Source organism: Pelmatolapia mariae, linkage group LG20, assembly GCF_036321145.2.
Source record: "Pelmatolapia mariae isolate MD_Pm_ZW linkage group LG20, Pm_UMD_F_2, whole genome shotgun sequence".
Classification (NCBI taxonomy): Eukaryota; Metazoa; Chordata; class Actinopteri; order Cichliformes; family Cichlidae; genus Pelmatolapia; species Pelmatolapia mariae.
In genome coordinates, this window is record NC_086244.1 from 11453796 (window position 1) to 11479139 (window position 25344).

The 25344-nt window shown below is 43.1% G+C and overlaps 1 protein-coding gene and 1 pseudogene across 4 annotated transcripts; both read right to left on the bottom strand.

Moving 5' to 3' along the window:
* The window catches only part of LOC134619409 (uncharacterized), a 111034-nt pseudogene that overhangs the window by 74597 nt on the left and 11093 nt on the right, over nt 1-25344 (bottom strand).
* LOC134619399 (protein NLRC3-like) lies at nt 1501-23425 on the bottom strand. 4 transcript variants are annotated; one of them, XM_063465237.1, is made up of 9 exons: nt 23329-23425; nt 22076-22211; nt 20270-20346; nt 18326-20150; nt 13418-13594; nt 10067-10243; nt 7525-7698; nt 5204-5377; nt 1501-4528 (listed from the first exon to the last, which is right to left on the bottom strand). In XM_063465237.1, the coding sequence occupies exons 2-9, from the start codon at nt 22183-22185 to the stop codon at nt 4519-4521; spliced, it is 2724 nt and encodes a 907-aa protein (XP_063321307.1). In that variant the 5' UTR covers nt 22186-22211; nt 23329-23425; the 3' UTR covers nt 1501-4518. The 4 variants fall into 4 exon arrangements, with proteins under 4 accessions (XP_063321307.1, XP_063321304.1, XP_063321305.1 ...); XM_063465234.1 differs by having other exon boundaries at nt 1502-4528; nt 18326-20153; XM_063465235.1 differs by lacking the exon at nt 23329-23425 and adding an exon at nt 22745-22808 and having other exon boundaries at nt 1502-4528; nt 18326-20153.

Here is a 25344-nt window from a genome sequence, read left to right on the forward strand (position 1 = left end):
CAAACGCTAATTTTAACTGCACAAATCTGCACAAACGTAGCACTAACCGCTCCGCCTATTTGCCTTTACGTTTCAAGTGGGTGGGGGGTCAGCTTCACTCTGCTGGAGCTCAGGGGGCAAAACAATCGCATGAGTGCTGCTGTTTGACTGAGGAAGAATAAAGTAGTCGTGGTAAGTCAATCACATGACCACTTAAAGACAAAGCAACAAGGTGATATATACCAGTTTATAAATTGTGTCGATAGGCCACATAAAACCAGAGTCATGATAAACAATATATACGCGGCGTTTTTTCCTCAGTAGTTTCGCCACGTTAGCGCTAGCAAGCACTCTCTGCTTATGAGCAAAACAAAAAAAAAGTTTTAGGAGTGACGGCGAGAGAGAGAGAGAGAGAGCAGGAAAAGAGAGAGAGCGAGTTTTGAGATTTGTGACGTTTAGCGTGTTTGGAGTGTGTAGTTAATGTGTTGTCTTGTGTAGTTAGTGTGTAGTGTTGTGTATAGTTTTGTGTTGTGTGTCAGAACAATGAGGCGACTGCTGTCTCCAGGTAGAAACAGCAGTGATACACCTGCTGCTGTCAGACCTGCAGGTATCAGGCTGTGATGTTTCCTTTGTAGTGGACAGAAATTATTTTTTTGGAGTGGCACAAATAATTTGTGTGGCATCTTATTGAAGAACAGCTGATTGTTCTGTAAATAGTTTGAAATGGTTATTTTAAAAAAGGGTAAAAGGTAAATGGATGCAAATAACTTTGTTGTTTGCAAAACTTGTGCATAGGATTTTAAAACTGACAATTAATATTTGCATTTGAAGTTATGAAATATGATTCATTAAACATGTTTATGGTTGTTACAGTTAAAAATATAACTTTTTCTACTCTGATTTTATGTTTTTTGTTTGATTTTAGATCAATTCTGGTTATACAGTATGACAAAATGAGAACATAACTGTAAATTCAGGCACGTGAGGTTGCGCTAAAAAGAATGATACCAAACAAGGCAAAGTAAATAGTTTTTAAAGGTAAAATGTGGAGGGAAAATCAAGAGTAGTAAAAAAATGGCCAATTATACTCTGGACGCCAGAGGGTTAAACGTTCTTTGTTTTTTTTTAAAGTAACGCAATAGTTACTTTTCCAAGTAATTAATTACTTTTAGAATATTGTAACTGAGTTACTAACTCAGTTACTTTTTGAAGAAGTAACTAGTAACTATAATTGAATTACTATTTCAAAGTAACTTGCCCAACACTGGGCACAGAGGGCAGTGAAACAGCCAACACGTGGTGCATTCCTGCGATTCTGGCTTGGAGGCAGAATTCCAAATTGATATTTGCATCTAAAACAGAGAGAAAAACAGATAAACACCATATACACATTTAAGTTCAGGTTTTAGCAGAAATAACACGTTACAGTTAGTATGTAAGAGATTTGGGAGAAAAGTCTTTACAAAAACATAATTTACAAGAAACTTTTATTTGTGACATACGTATCTATTGACATATAAAAGACAATTGAACAAAGGCTAACTAAGATCTGGGCAATAAAACAATGGAATAGAGAATATTAGTATTTATACATATATAAAACTCTGTGACGACCTTTATAATGTTTTTGCAGGTGGAATGAGAGACATGAATAAAGTGCAATATGCAGTAAATGGAACAATGTGCATTGATGTTACAGATCGTGAAAAGTAGTGAAGTGAATTTGTTCATAACAAGCAAAAATCAAATACGTTTGAAACTGACCACTAAATGCTAACCAGAGGTGTCAAAAGTGCACATTCTTACTAAAGTTTAGATACCTCGAGGGTCGGACCTGCTGTAGCGCTAACAAAGTGCCAACGTAATCAGTGTAAGCAAACTAGATGATTCCTACAATTATATAATTATTAACGTCAAATTTAGACACGAAAGACTCTGTCCCAACCTTTACGATCCACTTGCAAGGTTTCCACAGTCGATGATCCATGCATGGCTTTAATTTTATTTTAAATTGTAATTACAATGTTGAGAAACTCCCTGTAAAACCTTCATCCTTCCATAAGCAAGTCCTCTTAGTGTGGACCCTCATTTATAAACACAACGTCTCACCACACAAATACCTCATCTGGAACAACAGAGATATTTTATTTAAAAATAAATCACTTTTCCTGGAAACTTGGGTCCAAAATGGGATCCTATTGGTGGCTCAGCTGGTTAATAAAGAGGGACAACTACTTACTTACAACGACTTTTTTGCACTATATAATTTTCCAATCAGTGTTCAGGAATTCTCAGTGGTGCTTGGTGCCATACCCTCAGGGACTTTAATGTTATATAAAAACACTGACAGCTTGATATCTACCTCAGTCACTCTCCCTGATCCAGCTGAGTCAGCAGTAGGAAAAATCTGCTTTTCACAGGAACTTGGTAACAGCAATAAGAGAATACGTAGTTTATTCCAAGAAGATATCGTCTCTCTCCCTTATATAATATCTTACTGTAACCGATATGTTCCAGATATCAAGTGGAAGACAGTCTGGATGATCCCCCATAAATATTTGATTGTAAATAAGGTGAAGGAAGCATCATTTAAAATTCTACATAAATGTTATCCAGCCAGTCACTACATGGTAAAATTTCAGAGACATAAATACTAATTGCACTTTCTGTGGGGATCATCCAGAAACTGTGACTCATCTTTTTTGGTTCTGTGCTTCTACACAGAGATTCTGGAAGGAATTTAGCAGTTTTGTTATTGTCAAGATTTTAAGAGAGTTTTCTTTACGATGGGAAAATGTTTTACTCTGTTTCTTTAAGTTCCCCAAGAAGAATGATAAATGGTTTTATAATACATTTGTTAATACTTTTAGCTAAATGTTTTATCCATAAATGTAAGTTTACTAATAAAACACCATATTTCTGTCATTTTTTTAAGGATGTGGAATTGTACATACAATCGATATCAGCTCCACCAACAAAAAGGCTCTCAAAACAATATATATCTGTGAATTTTTGTGAGTATTCATATAATTATTACTTTTTTCTTTTTACCCCTGGTTTTGTGTGTTCATGTTCTGTTCTTTTGTATACTTCATCTGTTCGTATGTTGTATACTCATTGTTTGTTAAATAAAGTTCTTTAAAAAAAAAAAAAAGTCGATGATCCATGCAGGAACGTATCTCTGCCTACTGTGGAGGTCACATGTTTCCGGCTACTGTGGAGGTCCCAATATGGCGCTCCCCAGTGGCTGCAGCCAGACCCTTTTCCCTCCTGCCTCCACTTTCCCTCATCCACCTGCTGCCTCTGTGGAAGCTCCGCCATAGCCACCAACAAACAACTGACTTATTTTTACACATCGACCAGCATCCGGCCAATCCACCACCTTCCACTGTTTATACCGTTACAAAAAACATCATCAGCCTATAAAAACTAAAAATCACCATCAGTATGCTCGATGGCCAGTCCAGCTATGGTCGTGCCATCAGTTAACCCTTCGCTTGCCAGCTGTGACACGCGTGCCCAGGGTTGCCGACCCCTGCTCTAAAGCATCTGATTTGGATTCCTGAGATCAAATATATTTTCCTTTGGCTTTGTTTTCTTCCCATTTGTGGCTTTAATGTAGTGTTACATCCTGTTTGTTTGCTTCCATCTGTACACATGTCCAGATTCACTGTTATGTTTCTATTCTTACATTGCTGTGTGATCACTGTTCCCTCTGCTGACTGATGTGACCTTTTGTATCTCACACTGATACTTGTCATATTTGTATCTGCGCCTAAAAGATAAAAAGTTTTCCATGCTAAAACACAGCTCCACCTCCTGCAGTTCTCCCTCTGAACCACTAGATGTCTCTGTTATCTAAATGAAGACGTGCAGCACAGCAACCACAGCAGCGCTCAGATCACACGTGTCCTGTTATTATGTATAAAAGCATGAAACAGGTGAGACAGGTGGGATCAATATTAATGTTGTGGAAATATATGAAAAAGCAACAGAAGAGTGAAAACATTTGGTGTTTCTAGAAAGATCTTTCAGCTCATAGCTGCTCACAGACTGTATTTACAAGTGACAAACTGCAACTCTACAGTACATCTACAGTATATATCAAATCTATTCTGTATTCAAATCTATTGAGTGATGTTTGAAAGTCTTTCCAGGTGAGTTTGATCCAGGAGGGTCTGAAGCCAGAGTCAGACAGAGACTGTGCAGAGACTGTAGAAGGACAGAGCAGCAGCAGAGCAGTCCAGATACACTGATGATCCTCTGTCAGATCCAGAGGGACACACAGGGATGATGCTGGACTCTACATTGTGTCTGACAGTGGAGCTGTTCTCAGAGCAGTTCACTCTGCAGCACTGACAGTCATCTGCACTTCATTCCTCTGTCAGTCACTGCTGGATGAAGCTCTCCTCTCCACCTCCCAGTAACATGGCCGAGTCAGAGCGTCTCTACACACAAGCTGCTGCTGCTTCAACCTCTCTGGATCATCAGGACACAGCTCCTCCTCTCTCAGCACACACACCGTCCTGTTTACCATCATCACCTCCACCTGCAGAGAGAAGAAGGAAGAGCAGAGGAGATAAACGAGTGTTTCCAGAGACTCTTCATCAGCTGTCAGTCAGTGATGCAGCACATCCAGTATAAAGAGCAGCAGGGACTTCAGTGCTGGGACTGTACTAGGACTCATTGTTGCTTCACTTTTTCTAATCTTTGGATTTTTATTGAAGTTGATGAAAATGTTTTTCCCTCCTAGTTTGAGTTTGGACTTTCATTCATTAGAAGAACCTTGGTGTGTCCACTCTGAGCTCTGTAGGAACCCCAACAACAAGCCCAACAATCCAGATGGACGCTTCCAGCTGTTAACTGGAGGAATTCCATCCAAACATCTGCTCTCACTAAATTCTTCCTCACCTACAGACTGTGTTCTTCACTGCTTTAAACTTGGAAATGAATGCAGTCATTGGTCTGCGTGCTGCTTTGTTCAGAGAGCTAATTGGCTGTTGACAGTGTTTGATCAGAGCGTGTCAGCCGTTACTATGGTGACCATAAAGGTGAGAAACAGGAAGTGTTTGTGTCCAATCCTGAAGCCTGTCACCATTCTCCTCTCACAGCTTCACTGAGAAGCTGCAGCTTTACAGGAAACACTGGATCTTTGTTTCATACTGACTGTGTTTAGTACAATACTGCTGACAGCACCACCCACTCACTCCATCACTCTACTTACTCCAGAGTCTCCAGTCTGTAGTCTGGACTCTGCTGAAGATCAGACAGCTGCTTCACATCTGGATCCTTCAGGTTGTTTCCCCACAGGTCCAGCTCTCTCAGATGGGAGGGGTTGGAGTTCAGTGCTGCTGCCAGATAATCACAGCTGATCTCTGACAAACCACAGCCCCCCAATCTGTATAAAGAATGAAAGATGTAAGTTTATTAGACAAAGTGCTTGAAATCATTCAGTGTTTCATCATCTGTTCAGAGCTGAAGAAGGTTCAGAATGTAGAAGTTTAGAAAATGGAAACTCCAAACAGCTGAAGCCAACAGGAAGCAGCTTCAAACAAACACAACAAGAGAAAAAACTCTGAATGTTTCACATTAAAGTCGTACATTTATCATAAAAACAGGACAAAGACTTGAAAAAGTCGTGTTTTTCCTTCCAGGAACCACATGGCTTCACTTTTAAAGGTGAAGTGTGAAAGAAACGGACATATTTGAAGTCCAACACCTTTTTCCAGTCACATGATTAAAGCAGACAAACTACAAGCTCATTTTCATTCCAACAAGTCATCTTCTGACCTGGACTAACAACACTGGTCTCTATGTGCAGCTGGCTGTGAGACCAGTGCTCAGGGAGCGTCTACAAAGTGCAACACTGAAAGAACATCACACACTCATTTGCTTCCAGCACTTTCACACAAACATCTACTGTCATTATTGTCACCAAACTCTGTGGATCCTTTATTGCAAATTCAAATGGGATCAAATGGTCAGACAAAAGAGGCTTATGAGGAAATATGATGAAATGTTGTGTATTAGCAGCAAGTTATTGAATCATTTTCCTCAGAAACCAAACAAAATGATTGACAAACATGTTTTTACAAACTCAGTGTTGGACTTGGATCAGCAGGATAAGCTGATGTTTAAAGGCATTTGAGTCTCACTGTATGAGAGTCCAGTTATTACTCAATATTTATGGATGATGTTCTTTCAGTGTTGCACTTTGTAGACGCTCCCTGAGCCTCACAGCCAGCTGCACATGGACCAGCTGACATTACCCAGCATTAGAGGCGGCTGTAAAAAACATGGATTTTCCTATTTAAATGGTTTTAATTTGAATAAAGCGATGTTGATTCATTCAATCCTGAATGGATTTTTAATATAAATGTATTTGCCAGAATCTCAGGTTAAAGCTCCCAAAAGTATTTCAACAACAAGCAAACAGATAAAACAGTAAATGAGAGCAGCTAAACACACAAAGATGGAAACACAGAGCGTGGATCGTTCACTCGACGGCACGTACACGGACACGCCGTCGGGGCTGAAAGTGGACAGCTCACAGATCCTGAAGCTGCAGGTTTCATCTGTCTCCAACCAAAACTGAGTGAACCAGCAGCAAAAGAAGATCCAAACTACGCTTTACGTTTGATGAACATGGTCATGAATTCTCTCTGACTTTGACCTTTACTTCCTGCACAGCTCTCTCTCTCTCAGTGTACTTCAAGAACAGTTTACCTTCAAAAATCTGTTTTCTGCATTATTCACTGCTTATTACGCACCAGTCTGCTGTTGTGTTCACTGCTGTCGGCCTCCGAAAACAAAGCCTCATTTCTGCTGTTCAATACTGAAGAAATTGAAACCTTTTAAAATGATGACAGATTACAAACTCTCAGCTGTGTCTGTAATCAAACCTCTGTAACTTTGCTTCACTTCAGCAGCATCAGCTCATGTTCACATGTTGATTCATGGTTTGCTTCAGTTTTTGATCGACTGCAGAATATTTTGAAGGTTATCTGCTATAAAAAGCCAGAAGAGGAAAATCTGCTTCATGTGTTTCTGTTTGATCCTCAGTGACTTTGACACAAAGGCCTCTGCTGTGATGATCACACCTCTGATCAAGTCTCACAGTGTTTGTTTCTATACATATGGATATGTGCTGATAAATGATCAGAATTAGAATATTTCCCACTGTCTGCTGTGTGCCGTGACCTTTGACCTGCTAAAGACAGTCAGCTGTGGATTATTCATTGTTGTGTCTGATACTTAGAACTGTGAGGAAGAACACTACACAGTTAATCAGGGTCCCCTCTCTCTGAATCAGGAAAGGTGGGCAGGCCGCGTGTGGGCCGCGGGCCATACGTTGAGTCTCACTGTTTGAAATGTGAACATTGTTCTGCTGCAGTCAATGGACTAAACCAGAGAAGAAGAAAACAGACTTTACCATGAAGATCCTCAGTGTGGATCAGTATAATATCAGCCTGATGTCTGCAGTTTAGTGTCAGCACAACTTTCACATCATATTCATCTCAGCACAACTAAAACATGCTGACTGACCTCAGAGTTTCAAGTCCACATCCTGGAATCTCCAGGATACCACACAGACACATCACTCCTGAATCCTGCAGGTTGTTGTAGCTCAGGTCCAGCTCTCTCAGATGGGAGGGGATGGAGTTCAGCGTTACTGCCAGATAATCACAGCTGATCTCTGACAAACCACAGTACCTCAATCTGTATAAAGAATAAAAGATGTAAGTTTATTAGACAAAGTGTGAGCTTGAAATCATTCAGTGTTTCATCATCTGTTCAGAGCTGAAGAAGGTTCAGAATGTAGACGTTTAGAAAATGGAAACTCCAAACAGCTGAAGCCAACAGGAAGCAGCTTCAAACAGGAAACTGTGCAGAGTTTCAGACTATATGTCCTGATGCAGCCAGTTGGATTTTGGAGATTTGAATCTCTGTTCTGTGACTAAGTCCTTGAATCATTTCTTCCAGTTGGTCCAACAAGACAGACTAAGTATTGGACATGTGTTGTGGCTCCATTAGGGGAGCTTCTACATGTGATGTGATGGCCCCTCTGGGTCTGTCAGGTCACAGGACTGAAGAGAGCTCAAACTGGGCACACAGTTGTTCCAGTCTGGACCAAAGACTCTATACTGGGACAGAGGGACTGCTTTGACTGCACCCACTGGGACTTTTTAAAGGCTCATGTTCTCACTTAGATCATCGATTTCTACTTACATTTCTTTCTGGGACAAATGGGGATTACTTTGGAAACAGGAAGTATTTTCCCCAATAAGCAGCCCTGGATTAGTAAATCACTCCAACATGTTCTCAGGCAGAAGAAGCTGTCTTGTTATGAGGGAGAGAAGAAAAAGATTGAGGCACAGAAACTTGTTGAAAGAGAGATAAAGCAGCTAAAATCAGGTGTAAAAGTAAAGCAGAGGATGAGCTGAATAAAGGACACTCAAGGCTGGCTTGGAAAGGAATGAAGTCCATGGTGGGGATGCAGAACAAGGAGCAAAGATGAATGTGATGCTGAATCAGCAGAAGACTTGGACTCATTGGATTCCAGCTTTGATATCATTGATTTCAATGAAGAGCTTTGTGATTGTAGCAAAGGGCTGGTAGCTCTGAGAGTCCCACTGATGAGGTGTTTGTGTGGAAATCTCTTAGTGGGACCAAAGAGAGAAACAGCCCTGGTCCTGATGCTGTGGGAGGGAAATGATTGAAGTGTGCTGTGAGGAAGTGACTGGGAGATTTTCACACATTTTCCAGTCCTCCTTGGAACAACAGGAAGTTCCCAGCATATGGAAACAAAGGTTAAGTGTCCTATGGCACTCAGCGATGATGGTGCTGTGGCCCCACCACCTCCACCTCTTTGTAAAGGAACTAACTGTAATCTGAAGCTTCAAATGGAACTAAGACTTCCTCCACTAGGTGGCAGTGTCTGATGAGAAAGTGTTAGTGGAGCTGGCCTGGAGTCAGAAACAGGAAGATGCAGGATTTGGGCTGAAATGGGGAAAAGTGGTTGGCACTAGTGCCTTAAAGCAAGAAGGTTGTAGGTTGAAGCTTGTTGGCCTTTCTGTGGAGGTTGGATGTTCTCCCACAGTCCAATGAAATGCTGCTTAGGTTCATTGGTGCTTCTAAATTGGCTGTAGGTGTGGATGTGAGAGAGTGCTTCTCTGTCTCTCTCTGTTGGCCCTGTGATGGACTGCTCACCTGTGCAGGTGGACCATGCCTCTTGCCCTATGACAGCTAGGGCACAGGCTGCAGCCCTGTGAGCGTAAGCTGAATAAACAGTTAGCAAAAATGATCCATAGATGGCCTGAAATCCCCCAGTTAGCAGTTTGGTAGATAGCTATGACATGCTAATCCCATCCAGCAGCTGTATTCTACCTGTAAGCTGATCCCTGCTGAGCCAAAGCACTTTTTCCAGATACAAATTACAACCTTTAATAGAAACCTATTGGTCAGCATCTTATTAGCCTGCTGTTAGCTTCATTCCACAGAAAACTGAGAGAAACTAACAGAGTTGATGAAGAATAAAGAGAAATGTGCTGATTTAAAGCCTTGGAAGTGCTTCAGATGATCTCTGTCCACTTCTGTCCACTCATTCATTCATGTAAGCTTCTAATGCAGCTTTGATCTTCACAGTCTGCTTCATGAAACTCATTCTAACCCTGAATGTCAGAGTCTTCCTCCTTCTCTTTCCCATCATTCATGCTGGCAGTGGAGGAGATTTGGATGTTGGACTGTGTTTTGGATGATGTGTGTATGTTTGTGTTGGACTGCTGTCTGTAAAGCAAACACACATTTTGCTTTGGATTTCAGTGTCAGACAGACTTTAAGGTGGAATGAAGAGTTGGAGAGTTTCAGTGAATTATCCAGTGGAGGATTTTTCTTCTTCTTTGAAGGTTTGAAATGTGAACATTGTTCTGCTGCAGTCAATGGACTAAACCAGAGAAGAAGAAAACAGACTTTACCATGAAGATCCTCAGTGTGGATCAGTATAATATCAGCCTGATGTCTGCAGTTTAGTGTCAGCACAACTTTCACATCATATTCATCTCAGCACAACTAAAACATGCTGACTGACCCCAGAGTTTCAAGTCCACATCCTGGATTCCCCAGGAAACCACACAGATGCATCACTCCTGAATCCTGCAGGAAGTTTTTGTAGCTCAGGTCCAGCTGTCTCAGATGGGAGGGGTTGGAGTTCAGTGCTGCTGCCAGATAATCACAGCTGATCTCTGACAAACCACAGTCCCACAATCTGTATAAAGAATGAAAGATGTAAGTTTATTAGACAAAGTGCTTGAAATCATTCAGTGTTTCATCATCTGTTCAGAGCTGAAGAAGGTTCAGAATGTAGAAGTTTAGAAAATGGAAACTCCAAACAGCTGAAGCCAACAGGAAGCAGCTTCAAACAGGAAACTGTGCAGAGTTTCAGACTATATGTCCTGATGCAGCCAGTTGGATTTTGGAGATTTGAATCTCTGTTCTGTGACTAAGTCCTTGAATCATTTCTTCCAGTTGGTCCAACAAGACAGACTAAGTATTGGACATGTGTTGTGGCTCCATTAGGGGAGCTTCTACATGTGATGTGATGGCCCCTCTGGGTCTGTCAGGTCACAGGACTGAAGAGAGCTCAAACTGGGCACACAGTTATTCCAGTCTGGACCAAAGACTCTATACTGGGACAGAGGGACTGCTTTGACTGCTCCCACTGGGACTTTTTAAAGGCTCATGTTCTCACTTAGATCATCGATTTCTACTTACATTTCTTTCTGGGAAAAATGGGGATTACTTTGAAAACAGGAAGTATTTTCCCCAATAAGCAGCCCTGGATAGACCCTGTGCACGAGAAAATGCTAACTTCCTGGTTTGAGACCGGATGTGGGGTTGTACATTTCCGGTAGCTTTACTTTGCGGTCAATCGGTACTGCGAAGATATGCTCCAAAATCATGTCCAAAACTCGAAAACGGAAAGATGGCGTTAAGTTACAAAGAGCAGAAGGTGGGAACACTCACCACTGTTGTGTCATAAAAAAATCGAATGATCAATTTTGACGTTTAAAGATCGATCAGTTGTTTACATCACTCAACACAAGCAGAACTGCATTACTGCAGCAGAAGACACATCGTCCACATTCAGAAGCACATCTCTGTATAGTGACTGGTCTTATGATTTAAACAGGCACATGTTCAGCATTCAAACTACAGGTGAACAATAGTCAAACCAGATGTTTCCCCATTATGTTGATATCAGCTAGTCAAGTACACACCTACACAGCATGTTAACAAACCGTGAAAAAAAGCCACACAAAAATGAACGATTGCTGGTGTGAGTACAAGAAAGCAATCATTATAATAGGATGTGTTAAATTTGTTTAGCTCACAGGAATAAGGAAGGATTGGTCTGTGTTTTAGTTTGGCTTAGCTGTAGGCCTGAGAGTGTGTAATTGTTTAGAGGGAAAGGAATTTATGGACACTGGGGGTCTGCTCTCATGAAAGGAGACAGGAAGCTACAGTTGGGGGTTGCTGATGCTGATGCTTGTACCTTTAATAAAAACTCATAATTGTTCTAACTTTGAAGTAGGTTTGCAGGAGACTCTCCACCTTATCTGTAAATGTAAGACAACAAGAGGCCAATGGCCCAGTGGATGCAGAGTGGGGGTCTCAGTGTTTGTAATATGTTAACTCTGTTTTCTATGTTGTGTAGAGGAATTTGGTTTAGCTTGGGTGAGGAGATTACTTTTATGACCCCCAGGAAGTCACGTATACAGAGACACACACAAACAGTGCTTTGACTGTTACGACACACCCACACCTACATGCACACTCACTCACGTGCACACACATACACACAGGTACGCGGATACAGTCACTCACGTGCACTCACATAGACATACAGGTATGCGCACACACAGGCACTCATGTGCTCGTGCATACACACAGACACAGAGTTTGCAGCACACCATGGGGGTTTTATGATGGGTCGCTTCTACAAAACTGCGTTTCACAGACAAAGGAGTGAAGATTTTGCAGAGGGACACCGGCCTTGCACGTCTTCCCTTCTAGAAGATGCATGCTTAAATGAAGATGAAAAAAGATGAATAAAGGTTTTGTGAAATGACTACTGAGTCCGGTGCCGTCTCTGGATGCCCGAGGAATAAAAAAGAACCGGGGTAAAACTGATTTCGCAACACTGGTAAGGGTTTCTATACATTAGTATTTACGAAGGGTATGTTGTGACTTACCTTCAAAATTACAGAGGTCCCTCGCTATAACGCGGTTCACCTTTCACCTGCTGTTTGGCAGATTTTTTAGTGCAAGTTTGCATGCTTTTTTTACGTCACATTGTGTCCTGCGTCCTGATCGCTGCAGACGATCTCCTCCGTGCCGTCTCTCCTGTACAGTACAGAATCGCTGCATCGATGCTAGCAGCGTGACTCTGAAGTGCAGTACTGGATGTCCACGATGTCCACGAAACGTTTTACACCGTCAAAAATAAAATTGGCTACTTGATTTCACCTATCGCTGGTTATTTTTAGAACATAACACCCGCGATAAACGAGGGACAGCTGAGAAATGTAACATTTGAATCCCTTTTCTCTTTTGCTCTGAGGCGCGGAGGAAAAATATCGACAAGTCGATGAACATCATTTACAGATATATTAGGTAAATGCCCAAATCATCTATAGAAATGTAAATCGCTGCTTGACTCATTCATTTGCTTAACTTGCTTTGGACCGGAAACAAGGCGCGAATAGGACACCGGAAACAAAGCTCCCCACAGGAGTTTCCGCACCGGAAGTAGCATATGCTAACGTGCACATAGTCTATTTGTAAATCACTCCAACATGTTCTCAGGCAGAAGAAGCTGTCTTGTTATGAGGGAGAGAAGAAAAAGATTGAGGCACAGAAACTTGGTGAAAGAGAGATAAAGCAGCTAAAATCAGGTGTAAAAGTAAAGCAGAGGATGAGCTGAATAAAGGACACTCAAGGCTGGCTTGGAAAGGAATGAAGTCCATGGTGGGGATGCAGAACATGTGCTGATAAATGATCAGAATTAGAATATTTCCCACTGTCTGCTGTGTGCCGTGACCTTTGACCTGCTAAAGACAGTCAGCTGTGGATTATTCATTGTTGTGTCTGATACTTAGAACTGTGAGGAAGAACACTACACAGTTAATCAGGGTCCCCTCTCTCTGAATAAGGTGGGCAGGCCGCGTGTGGGCCGCAGGCCATACGTTGAGTCTCACTGTTTGAAATGTGAACATTGTTCTGCTGCAGTCAATGGACTAAACCAGAGAAGAAGAAAACAGACTTTACCATGAAGATCCTCAGTGTGGATCAGTATAATATCAGCCTGATGTCTGCAGTTTAGTGTCAGCACAACTTTCACATCATATTCATCTCAGCACAACTAAAACATGTGACTGACCTCAGAGCTTCAAGTTTACATCCTGGACTCTCCAGGAAACCACACAGATGCTTCACTCCTGAATCCTGCAGCTTGTTGTTGGAGCTCAGGTCCAGCTCTCTCAGATGGGAGGGGTTGGACTTCAGTGCTGCTGCCAGATAATCACAGCTGAACTTTGACAAATCACAGTCGCTCAATCTGTATAAAGAATGAAAGATGTAAGTTTATTAGACAAAGTGTGAGCTTGGAATCATTCAGTGTTTCATCATCTGTTCAGAGCTGAAGAAGGTTCAGAATGTAGAGGTTTAGAAAATGGAAACTCCAAACAGCTGAAGCCAACAGGAAGCTGCTTCAAACAAACACAACAAGAGAAAAAACTCTGAATGTTTCACATTAAAGTCGTACATTTATCATAAAAACAGGACAAAGACTTGAAAAAGTCGTGTTTTTCCTTCCAGGAACCACAAGGCTTCACTTTTAAAGGTGAAGTGTGAAAGAAATGGACATATTTGAAGTCCAACACCTTTTTCCAGTCACATGATTAAAGCAGACAAACTACAAGCTCATTTTCATTCCAACAAGTCATCTTCTGACCTGGACTAACAACACTGGTCTCTATGTGCAGCTGGCTGTGAGACCAGTGCTCAGGGAGCGTCTACAAAGTGCAACACTGAAAGAACATCACACACTCATTTGCTTCCATCATCCAACCTGAAGAGGAAACAGAGACGGCTCCCCTTCAAAGTAAAAGCTGCTCCTTTTGGACACAGTATCAAAGAAAGTCTACAGTATAACATAGAAAAGACAGTTTTGGTTGTTTTTAAATTGTGCAGAAATGAAACTACACTAAGCTCAATTATGTGACAGACATTTCATCCCATGTCAGTTTGGCCTCATCCTGGGCCGGATTATCCAGCACACACTCTGACCACAGGCCCAGGGGCCACGCACAGCTGGGCTCCATCCAAGAGACAGGAAACAAACCAACACAATAATAAAAAGCACCATGTGATCTTCTTACATCTTCAAGACAAACATAGTAAAAACATATGTGTTTCCTGATAAAATGATGTGACAGGTAGAACAGAGTAAAGTGGTGGTGTTACAGCCTTTCTCCCCTCTGCTGCCGAGGCTGTTAGTCTCTCCCAAACTCAGCTACAGGACTTCAAATGAATGAAAGCAGCAGAAGTGGCTTTACAAATGAAAGAGGAAGAGGAGAAGAAGAGGAGAGGGAGGCCACCCTGACCATCACTCCAGCTGAAAACATCACACTTCCATTAAAGTTGGTGAGAAAATGTTGAGCAGGATGAGCTGCTGGCTAATCTGGAGGCTGTAGCAGCAGCTCACAGTCACAGTGGATTTCCACTCATGAAAAAGCTCTGGCTGCTTCATTTCTCATCTCATATCAGAGACTTTAGTGAAGCTGTACTGTGATGCTTCCATATTCCAGTGAGGCCTCCAGAATGATTTCAGCTGTTCTGTACACACACTGTGTGCCCTGTATGGCTCAAAGTCTCTGCAGCCTGTTTTTATCTGCTATCATCAGATCTTCATCATCCTAAATATAAAATGTGTTATTATAAAAGCAGAAAATCTGCATTATAAACACAGACTGAATGTATATGAAGACAAAACAGAGTGAGGTCATAATCTGATGAATCTGCTCTTCACATTTGTGCTTCAGCTCCTCTTACTGTGTTTGACATGACACAACGATTGAGTCTCTCTCAGACCTGCAGACTTTTAATGAGAATCTTTGTTTGGCTTTAATCTGCAGATGAAGGAGGAAGATGGTGTCACATTTAGGCTTCCATAATGTCCACAGTCTGTCACTGAGATCTGATCCAGAGTCAGAGTGAAGACACACATTTGGACTGTTTCCTGTTTTGACTCCAGAACATTTTGAATGAGTTCAGCTCAGTGAAGAGTTCCAGCTGGAAAGATGATCTCTGTTTGCTACCTGCTGCTGTCAGGTACGACTGTTCACGTCCACACGCAGGAAAAACCTGCTGACTGTTACCAAACGGAGCAGAAATCTCATCACTGGACAATAATGATGAATGAACTCAGAGCTGCTGATATCAGATCTGATTTCAGGGGAACTAAACACAGAAATGATTGGCTCATTTTAGCTTTCTGAGCCATTATCTGCTGGTGTGTCGCTAGTTGGCAGAAAATGATTTGTATTCCTGTTCAGGGCTTCAGTGTTTATGAGTCCAGATCCAGGTGACAGCAAGTCAAAATGATGTTACCTGTCTGTGTCCAGCAGCAGCCTGTATTCACTTTGAATATTGTTATAACCTGACATGGATCAGTTTGTCTTTGATTGGTTTGTAAATGTCACTGTTTCCATTGGACCTGAGTGACGGTACAAAGACAGAGAGGGAGAGAAAGGAGAGAGAGGATGGAGACAGCAAAGAGAGAGCAAACACAAACAGGTGAGAGTGGACAGGTGACCAAGGTCAGCAACCAATCAGAGAGCTTCTGTTTGACCCACAGTCACTGATGATGACTGCACATAACCAAGCAGTGTGTTACTCTGATATCAAATATGGATCCTGCTCTTCTAATAATGATCATCAGATGATATTATTGTGTTATTTTGTAGCTGAATACGATGTTTGTGTGATTATCAGTGAAAGAAGCAGTGAGGAGGATGGAGAGAGAGAGAGGACAGAGGGTGAAGTTAGAAACACTAAAAGGATTTTTCATGGATTTCATGGATGATTTGAGTGATTTCCTTTTTTTTTTTTTGTCTGTCCCATTTGGTTCTTTAGCCGTCAGAATTGTTGTCTGAAGACCAACAAGGATACCAAATGGATTTATTTTGCCAAATGGATCATCATGGCATTGCCGTATTGGTCCATTTGATCAAACTTTGTTGTTATTATTTATTTTATTTTCAGTTGTTACAGACGGGACAGACATGACTGGGGGATAGGAAAGGGAGAAAGAAAGAGAGGAAGGAAAAAAAAAACAGAAGGGAAGAGGGACAGTGAGAAAGGGCACTTACAAAGACAAAGAAAAAAATCTCCTGGATCACCTGTTGAGAGAAAAAGAATAGAAAACAAGCAAAAAAACCCAAAACAAAGCAACATACTAAACACAACACCATCACGTTAATCTAGCTAAGTGTAAACAGCAGTAAATACTAAATACTGAATGTTGTTGTGCAGCACAGACAGCGCACACTGTGCTTTGAAGTAGCAGCTAAGAAAGGTGTAGTTTATGTCTACGAACAGTGAACACCCGTGTGCACACCTGTGTGGATCAACGCGCTTGTATTCAAAAGGTTTCCCCATGTAACGGTCTGCTAGAGGGTGTGGAGGGCCATAGCCCCGTCCCCCAGGGCATGAAGCAGGCATGGAGGAGATCCAGGCTCCAGACATCCAGAGGCCCCAGAGTGAAAGAGCCCAAGGAGTACCACCGGAGGGGCATCCGTGCCACCCTCCTGGGAAGGGCTGAGGAGATCCCCAGACGAGGGGTCACCCAGTAGCCACAGAGCAGAAGCCAGAGGGTGCTGCACTGGCATGCCCGCCGGCTCTGCCGGCAGCCAGCTGTGCCAGAGTGAACCGAGCTGCAGGCCCCGAGGGCCCCCTTTGCCCCGGAAGAGGCCTGACCGAGCAACAGGTGCCAGGCCCCGCCAAGTAGCCACCGGGAGTGAGCTGGTGCATACCTGAGCGCCCAGCCCCGGACACCAAGAACCACCAATGCACCGACCCCTGAGGGCATCAGTGACCAGCAGGGAGTGTGGTGAGGGGAGATAGGCCTCCACACTTGGAGGGCCTGGGAGTTCCCAGGGAGGTGGAGTCTAAGACCCAACCTGACATATAGACACAGACAAACAGGCACACACAGACACAAACATGCATTCCCACCCTCATGCACACATATACAAGCACTCAGCACTCACCCAACAGAAGGATAGACATAAATGGACATGTACACACAATCACACTCCCCAAACATACTCTATACCCCGGGTCCAGGTACCCTCGCCCCCAGAGGGGGAAACGGCACCCAGACCCAAGAGATGTTACCCTTTTCCACGGGGTGGAGGCAAGCGGACCGCCCCAGGCTCCGCAGCAGCAGGGAGGCCAATCGGACAGCCAACACCTCCTCCGAGCCCCCCGCGCCCCGATGGCTAGTAGAGAACGGGGGTGTGTGAAGACCCCATACCTCCCTCCTCCCGCTCATGTGTAGTGTTGCTGCGTGTTGTTCTAAAGTGCATTTAAAACAAGGGAGGGCATGGTGCTGCTGCCAGAGAGCAGCAGGTGTTAGCACGGCCCCTCCGGAGATGCCCCTCCCTAGGGAGGGGCAAGATGCCCCTCCCTAGGGCCAGCTCCCCTGCTGACCCCAATAGGCACCCCCGTCCTCTGGTACCCACCAAGGCAAGGGAGCCCAGGCCCATCCAGACCGGGGCCTACGGCAGCAGCACCGCCAAGCCCCACAGGACCCAGGGCAGCCCACCCTACCCCACCACAGAGGAAACTGTACCCACCCCAACATTCAATCATCTCCCAGACTACACAAGACAACAGACACCCAGGTTAAGTTTATTCTCCACCTCTCCTATGTCTCTACCCCACCTGCAGATTTGAGTGATTTCCAGCAGGACACTTAAACATGTCAGTGGACGTCCTAAAGAACATATTCACTGATATGAAACGTGTCATTGAACAGGATTAATATCAGTGGAAACATGGTGGAAACAGCTGTGACTGCATGGATGTGACACACTTCAAATCTGTTCTCCACTCTTGGATTTGGGATCCATGGAGCTGCTGCTGAGTCTGTACAATAAAGGATGGTGTGGAAGGTTGCAGCGTACGGACACAAACACTTTGTGCTTACAATCTGATTTTATTTTCAAAGTTAAACTACTAACCTACACTGATCAATGATGTTAATGATCACATCTGGACTCACCGAGCCTTTCTGCAGTTCCTCACAGCTGGAATCAGTCTCAGTCGTCCCCGCTCTGATGTTTTGTACTTAAGCAGGTTAAACTCATCAAGAACCTCCTCTGACATCTGCAGCATGAAGGCCAGAGCTGAGCACTGGATCTCAGAGAGTTCCTTCTCTGATCTGTTCTCTGACTTCAGGAACTCTTGGATCTCCTGAAATAATGAGAGGTGGTTCATCTCCATCAGACAGTGGAAGATGTTGATGCTTCTGTCAGGAGAGATTTTATCACTGTTCATCTTCTTCAGGTTGTTGATGACTCTCTGGATGGTTTCTGGACTGGTCTCTGTCTGACCCAGCAGACCTACTAAGAGTCTCTGGTTGGACTCCAGACAGAGGCCATGAAGGAAGCGAACAAACAGGTCCAGGTGGACATTTTTACTCTGGAGGGATTTCTCCATGGCTCTCCTCAGAAATACATCAAGTGATTGGAGATCTTTGTTATCAAAAAGACTGGAAATCATCTTAATTAAAGATTTTGGTTTAAGGAAGTTCTTCAGCACCTTTGTCTTCCTGTTGGTGTGACAGTGGAACATGTAGACTGCAGCCAGAAACTCCTGAATGCTCAGATGAACAAAGCAGTAGACTGGTTCCTGGAAGATCACACACTCTCTTTTGAAGATCTCTGTACAAACTCCTGAGTACACCGAGGCCTCTGTCACATCCAGACCACACTGCTCCAGGTCTTCTTGGTAGAACATGATGTTTCCTTTCTCCAGATGTTCAAACGCCAGCCTCCCCAGCTTCAGAAGAACTTCCCTGTCAGCCTCCGTCAGCTCCTGTGGACTCGTCTCATGTCCCTCATGGTACTTGTTCTTCTTCCTCTTTGTCTGAACCAGCAGGAAGTGTGAGTACATGTCAGTCAGGGTCTTGGGCAGCTCTCCTCTCTGCTCTGTAGTCAACATGTGCTCCAGAACTGTAGCAGTGATCCAGCAGAAGACTGGGATACTACACATGATGTGGAGGCTCCTGGATGTCTTCATGCGGGAGATGATTCTGCTGGACAGCTCTTCATCACTGAATCTCCTCCTGAAGTACTCCTCCTTCTGGGCGTCAGTGAAGCCTCGTACTTCTGTTAGCCTGTCAACACATGTAGGAGGGATCTGATTGGCTGCTGCGGGTCGGGAAGTTATCCAGACGAGAGCCAAGGGAAGCAGATTCCCCTGGATGAGGTTTGTCAGCAGCTGGCTGACTGATGACTTCTGTGTGACATCAGACAGCAGCTTCCTGTTGGTGAAATCCAATGAAAGTCTGCTTTCATCCAGGCCGTCAAAGATGAACAAAAGCTGAGAGACAGCCAGCTTCTCTGCTGTGACCTTCTGTAATGTTGGATGGAAAACATGGAGCAGCTCCAGAAGACTGTACTGCTCATCTCTGATCAGGTTCAGCTCCCTGAATGAAAGCAGAACCACCACACTGACATGTTGGTTCTCCAAGCCCTCTGCCCAGTCCAGAGTGAACTTCTGCACTGAGAAGGTTTTTCCAACACCAGCCACGCCGTTGGTCAGAACCACTCTGATGGGTCTCTGTTGGTCAGGTAAGGCTTTAAAGATGTCCTGGCACCTGATTGGAGCGTCATGGAGGGCGTCCATCTTGGAAGCTGTCTCCAGCTGCCTCACCTCATGTTGGGTATGAACCTCTTCACTCTGTCCCTCTGTGATGTAGAGCTCAGTGTAGATGGTGTTGAGGAGGGTTCTACTTCCTGTTTCATCACTTCCTTCAGTCACACGTTCACATCTCCTCCTCAGACTGATCTTATGTTCATCTAAAACCTCCTGCAGACCAACATCTGCTGAAAGAAAGAAAAACAATGAGACTAAAGAGAAAGAAAACTCTTCAATGTCTGAACAACACAAGAAGTCCAGTTTTCAGAAATGAGTCCATCAGCAGACAGATGTTCAGTCTTACTTTGTACACAGCTGCTCTGACTGGCTGTCTGCAGTCCAGCTCTGCTTCTGGATCTTTCTCCACACTGTGCAGAAGCTCTGATGGTGACACAGAAAAGTCAAAGTGGAGATACTTTGTGCACCTTTGATTAGACTCATTATAAAAAGGAAAAGTTTGAACACAGTCATGTTTCCAGTTCACTGACTTACATTTATTCCATGGACACTCACTCTAACCTGAACCACAGCTACAACCCAACATTGTTGAGGCCTCATCTCCTCCTTTCCTGACTGTAGAGCTTAAATATGCAACAACCAACAAATAAAAGAATTTGGTTCATTTCAAAGAAATTCACACGGTGACCAAGTAAAGTAACCGTAGTAAAGGAGACAACATCCCGTTGATGGTGGGATTATTTGAAAGATTTGCTTTAGTCACGTCACCAAATGCAGTTGAACCACCCGTGGATCCATGTTTGACCATCTACCACTCTGAGCTCTGCTTTTTAATCATTTTATTATTATCATCATTCATTTATTCATCCTTTGGAGGGGGGCTATTTCATAATGCCGCCCTAATAAGGTGATGTTCAAGGGGAAATATAACAGAAACTCTTTCAGTGTTATTCATGAATAAATTAACAGATAAACTGTGAAGAAGAAGAAAACTGAGATTTAAAGGAGAGAGTGAGAAACTTGATCATCCATCCTCATAATCCATGTTTATCAGTATCTGCTGTGACCATCCTGCAGTAATAACTACAAGTCTACATTTCTGTGACTGTTAATCAATCACAGCAGGAATCTGAGCTCATCTCTGCACACAGAGCAGCTTCAGCTCTGGGATAAACTGCTCGCTTCACGTCCTTCTCAGCTCACAGACACTCATCCTGATATTTTCCTTTAACATTTGATGGTATAATTCATCTGAGTTTACACTTTATCTGCATAAATACAGAAAAACTGACCCAAACACCATAAACCATCAGTTTCACCATGTAGAATATATTGTTGTTTCCTTGCTTTTAATCCAGAGAAAAACTCTGATTTTGATTTTCTCTGTTCTCTTTGCCACAGCCCATCCCAGCAGCAGCTGAAGCAGCTGACTGTCACAACACTGAACAACCTGGCTGGCACACATGTTAATGTTAGCCATTTAAATATTAGCAGTTAGCTGAGGCCACAAGAAGAAGAGGCCCTAGAAGAACAATGGATGATAAGATTAGATTTTCAAGACTAGGCAGAGACGTGTTTTCCTTTACTGTCTCTTACAGAGGAGGGAGCAGATACCAGACGAGGTCACGGAGGTACGGGGAGGATTCGCAGCAGACAGCAAGACTGCCAGGTCCATGCGAGAGAGCGATGGCTACGATAATCTCTGTTTTTGTCTCACTATATAATGTTGTACAGCCCATTTGAGGGTTATCCTCTCTGTGAACCAGATGCTTGATTTCACACAGAGGTCCACCAACTGAATTTGATCAGTTATGGAACGATTTACCTCGACAGGCTCCTTCACTCGCTGCTTTTAAACCTCCTTTAAAACACACTTTTACTCCCTGACCTTTGACCCAGTGTGACATGTTGACTCACTACCTCAGACAGCTTAAAAATAGTCTTTTTGTTTTTGGGTGCTGCCTAAAAGAACCGTAAAATATCTGTCCTATATACAGTTATGTTCATATATTTTTGTACTACATCAGAAACTCAGAAATATAGTTTGTAATATTTTAATCCTTATTTTTAAAACTGTTTTTGTCATTTTTCTTCTCCCATTGCATCAAAAATCATTATTTACACTGAATAAATGAGTCAGCAGCTCTCTTACATTGTTGCTGCAGGTTCATTACTGAACTGTCGAGGTTCTCCTTTGGACCGGTCACTCCTCACAGACACACAGCTGGATGCTGCAGATCCTGCTCCATCCTCTTCCTCCATCTTCTTGATGTCAGGGTGGAGTTAGTCTGAGAGGCAAACACACACACTCAGAGGTGCTGTTGTACTGGAAGCATCACACTGACGGGTTTCTAAAGTTCTCATTGATCATTTCATGGAGTTTCTGTGGTAAACACTGTCCTGTGACGTATGTGTTATGGTGAGGGTCATGAGGGCTAACCAGCCCCACTCCTTACTCCTCATATTTCAGCCTGAAGCACAAGAACAGCCTAAACCGAACCAGGAGGCTGTGACCTCAAAGGGACTTCATGGTTAGAAATAAAGGTTCAATGAAATGAAGCAGATCATAAAAACATGAGTTCCAACTTTAAAAGAAGCATCCACACGATGACGGCACAGCAGAGGAGCACTTTCTCTAACACACTGATTCAGTTCCACTGACACAAGGACACACACAGGAAGGCACACACACACAAGCCTTTATAAGAAACAACACAATCATCTGCGCTTGTCAATCCAAGTCCTTAGCCCATGAGCCCGCGGTATCACACCACAGATATTCCCTTACTTTGAAAAAATAAAGACAGTTTTCAGAACAGACCTGATGTTTATGCTACAGCCTGTTTACCAATATAATCAATATCAGATATCAGAGCAACAGAAACCTCGGTGATCAGGACGCTGGGACTGAGAACAGGAAGTGGCTCAAACGTCACAGTTGCGTGACGTCAGCCTGAACTCCACTCACCGAGTTTCTGTCGCCATTGTAGTTTTTAAAGTCCCGTGATAAAGGCGGGTCTTTCTGTGGATCCGCACGCTCATTGGCTAATAGCTCGAGACTGACACATCGTTATCCAATGAGCGTGCGGGAACTTCCGACATGAAGTTGTTTCCTTTGAAAAACCAAAGTCTGATTATTTTTGCCTCCACTGACGGAGCCTGTTGTTCCCGCCACAGAGACACAGTAATGTCAGAGCGGTGTTAACACTCACCCTGCCTCAGCACAGCTCTCACTCTCCTCCTGCTCTCTCACACTAAACGGAGGCTCAGCTAAACTCACTTCCTCTCTACTTACAGGAAACCAGCGCTCAGAGGAGCCGAGCGGCCTCACGTTTCACCCACAGACACGAACAGCGTGGAATTATTTTATGTCATAAGAAGAAACATATTCATGTTAACACTCACCTGCCTCGAGGCTAAACATCAACAGAACACGTGAAGCCTCACAGAGTTTGTATGTCGAGGTGGGTAGGAGGGTTTGAGGGTTTGGGGAGGGGTCAGAGGGAAGAGGTCTCTCAGTCTGGATTCAATTCAATTCAATTTTATTTATATAGCGCCAAATCACAACAGAAGTCGCCTCAAGGCGCTTTATATTGTACAGTAGATCGCACAATAATAAATACAGAGAAAAACCCAACAATCATATGACCCCCTATGAGCAAGCACTTTGGCGACAGTGGGAAGGAAAAACTCCCTTTTAACAGGAAGAAACCTCCGGCAGAACCAGGCTCAGGGAGGGGCGGGGCCATCTGCTGTGATTGGTTGGGGTGGGAGAAGTGAGACAGGATAAAGACATGCTGTGGAAGAGAGACAGAGATTAATAACAGATATGATTCAATGCAGAGAGGTCTATTAACACATAGTGAGTGAGAAAGGTGACTGGAAAGGAAAAACTCAATGCATCATGGGAATCCCCGGCAGCCTACGTCTATTGCAGCCAATGTTCCCTCTAATTTTTCACGTGTCTGAGCGAACACACAAACTCCCTGAGCGTCCCTTGGACCACTGTGAGCGACATCAGACGTGTGCACTGTGGTCACACCAGCATCGAATCCATCCAAGTTACATGGTTTATTAAAATAATCAAATTACAGCATTTACATTTATGTTAGACTACTTTTAATTAACTGCTTTAGCCCACTTACAATGAAAATGTAAAAAAATCTAGTCATTGACCTGTGTAGTATGTTAACACTATTGGAAGTAAAAATAACTTGAACTCCAATTTCGAAAACACAACTTTCTTTTTTTTAATTTTTTTTTTTTATAAAGCTCTGACTTGTATTATGAGTATGAGTCTGTGGTCTGGGAGAGAGTCCTGTAACTCTGTCTGCAAAATATAGTATATAATGACCAATGCTGGGCAATTAATTATATAGTTACTTCTTCAAAAAAGTAACTCAGTTTTGCAAACAACAAAGTTTTTTGCAGCTTTTTTTAAAATGCAGCCAAGGCGCTTTTTTTAAATTAACATTTCAAACTATTTACAGAACAATCAGCTGTTCTGCATCAAATCTGATGCCACACAAATTATTTGTGCCACTCCAAAAAATAATTTCTGTCCACTATGAGATAAAGGAGAACAACAGCCTGATACCTGCAGGCCTGACAACAGGAGGAGTATCACTGCTGTAACACCTGTAACATTCAGCAGTCGCCTCATTGTTCTGACACACACAACAAAACTATTGACTACACTACACACTAACTACACACTAACTACACAAGATTTGCGTTAAACGTCTCAAATCTCTCACATCTCAAAACACCGCCGTCACTCCTAAAACTTCCCCCCGTTTCTTAACAACTAGATGCCACGTTGCCATATCATGTTTTGATTGGTCGGCATGATACTTTTTTGGACGAATAGGAGGGGTTTGTTTTTGCTCACAAGTGGAGAGGGCTTTATTCTTATAAAACGCCGTTTTTACCGTTTCTTCCCGCAGTAAACATAAACAACGATAGTATTCAGGAAGAAAACCAAACATTGCAGATATTTTTATCATAACTCTGGTTTTACGTGGCCGATCAACACAATTTAAAAACTGGTATAAAGTCCACACTTTTTCCGTCAATTGTTCCGTCTGTCCTGCTCACACCTCCAATGGTTGTACACGTTGTCATTAACGTGGCTTCACTCCACATCAGCCAGGCCGCTTTGCTAGCTCAAACACCGGTGTCGGCACATAAGGACGCTGTCATAGCCTGTCAACGACGTTGATTGGCTGCGTATATACGCATTATTGGCTGAACTATGGGATAAGGTGGCATCATTCTAATCCCATATGGGAGTAGCCAGTCACTCACTGACTAACACTGCAAAACAGAATTGTTAAAGTATTAATTTTAATTTCAATTCAGGTTAGATTTTTTTGTGCGCAACGCAGATTTTCTGTGCGCAGAGACCGTGCCAGCAGTGCG

Coding starts and splice junctions, on each gene's coding strand:
- LOC134619399 (XM_063465234.1), bottom strand. CDS start 22,185: ATGGAGGAAGAGGATGGAGCAGGATCTGCAGCATCCAGCTGTGTGTCT. Junction 20,347..22,075: donor AATGAACCTGCAGCAACAAT/GTAAGAGAGCTG, acceptor TGTCACCATCAG/AGCTTCTGCACAGTGTGGAG. Junction 7,699..10,066: donor TGTGGACTTGAAACTCTGGG/GTCAGTCAGCAT, acceptor TTCTTTATACAG/ATTGAGGTACTGTGGTTTGT.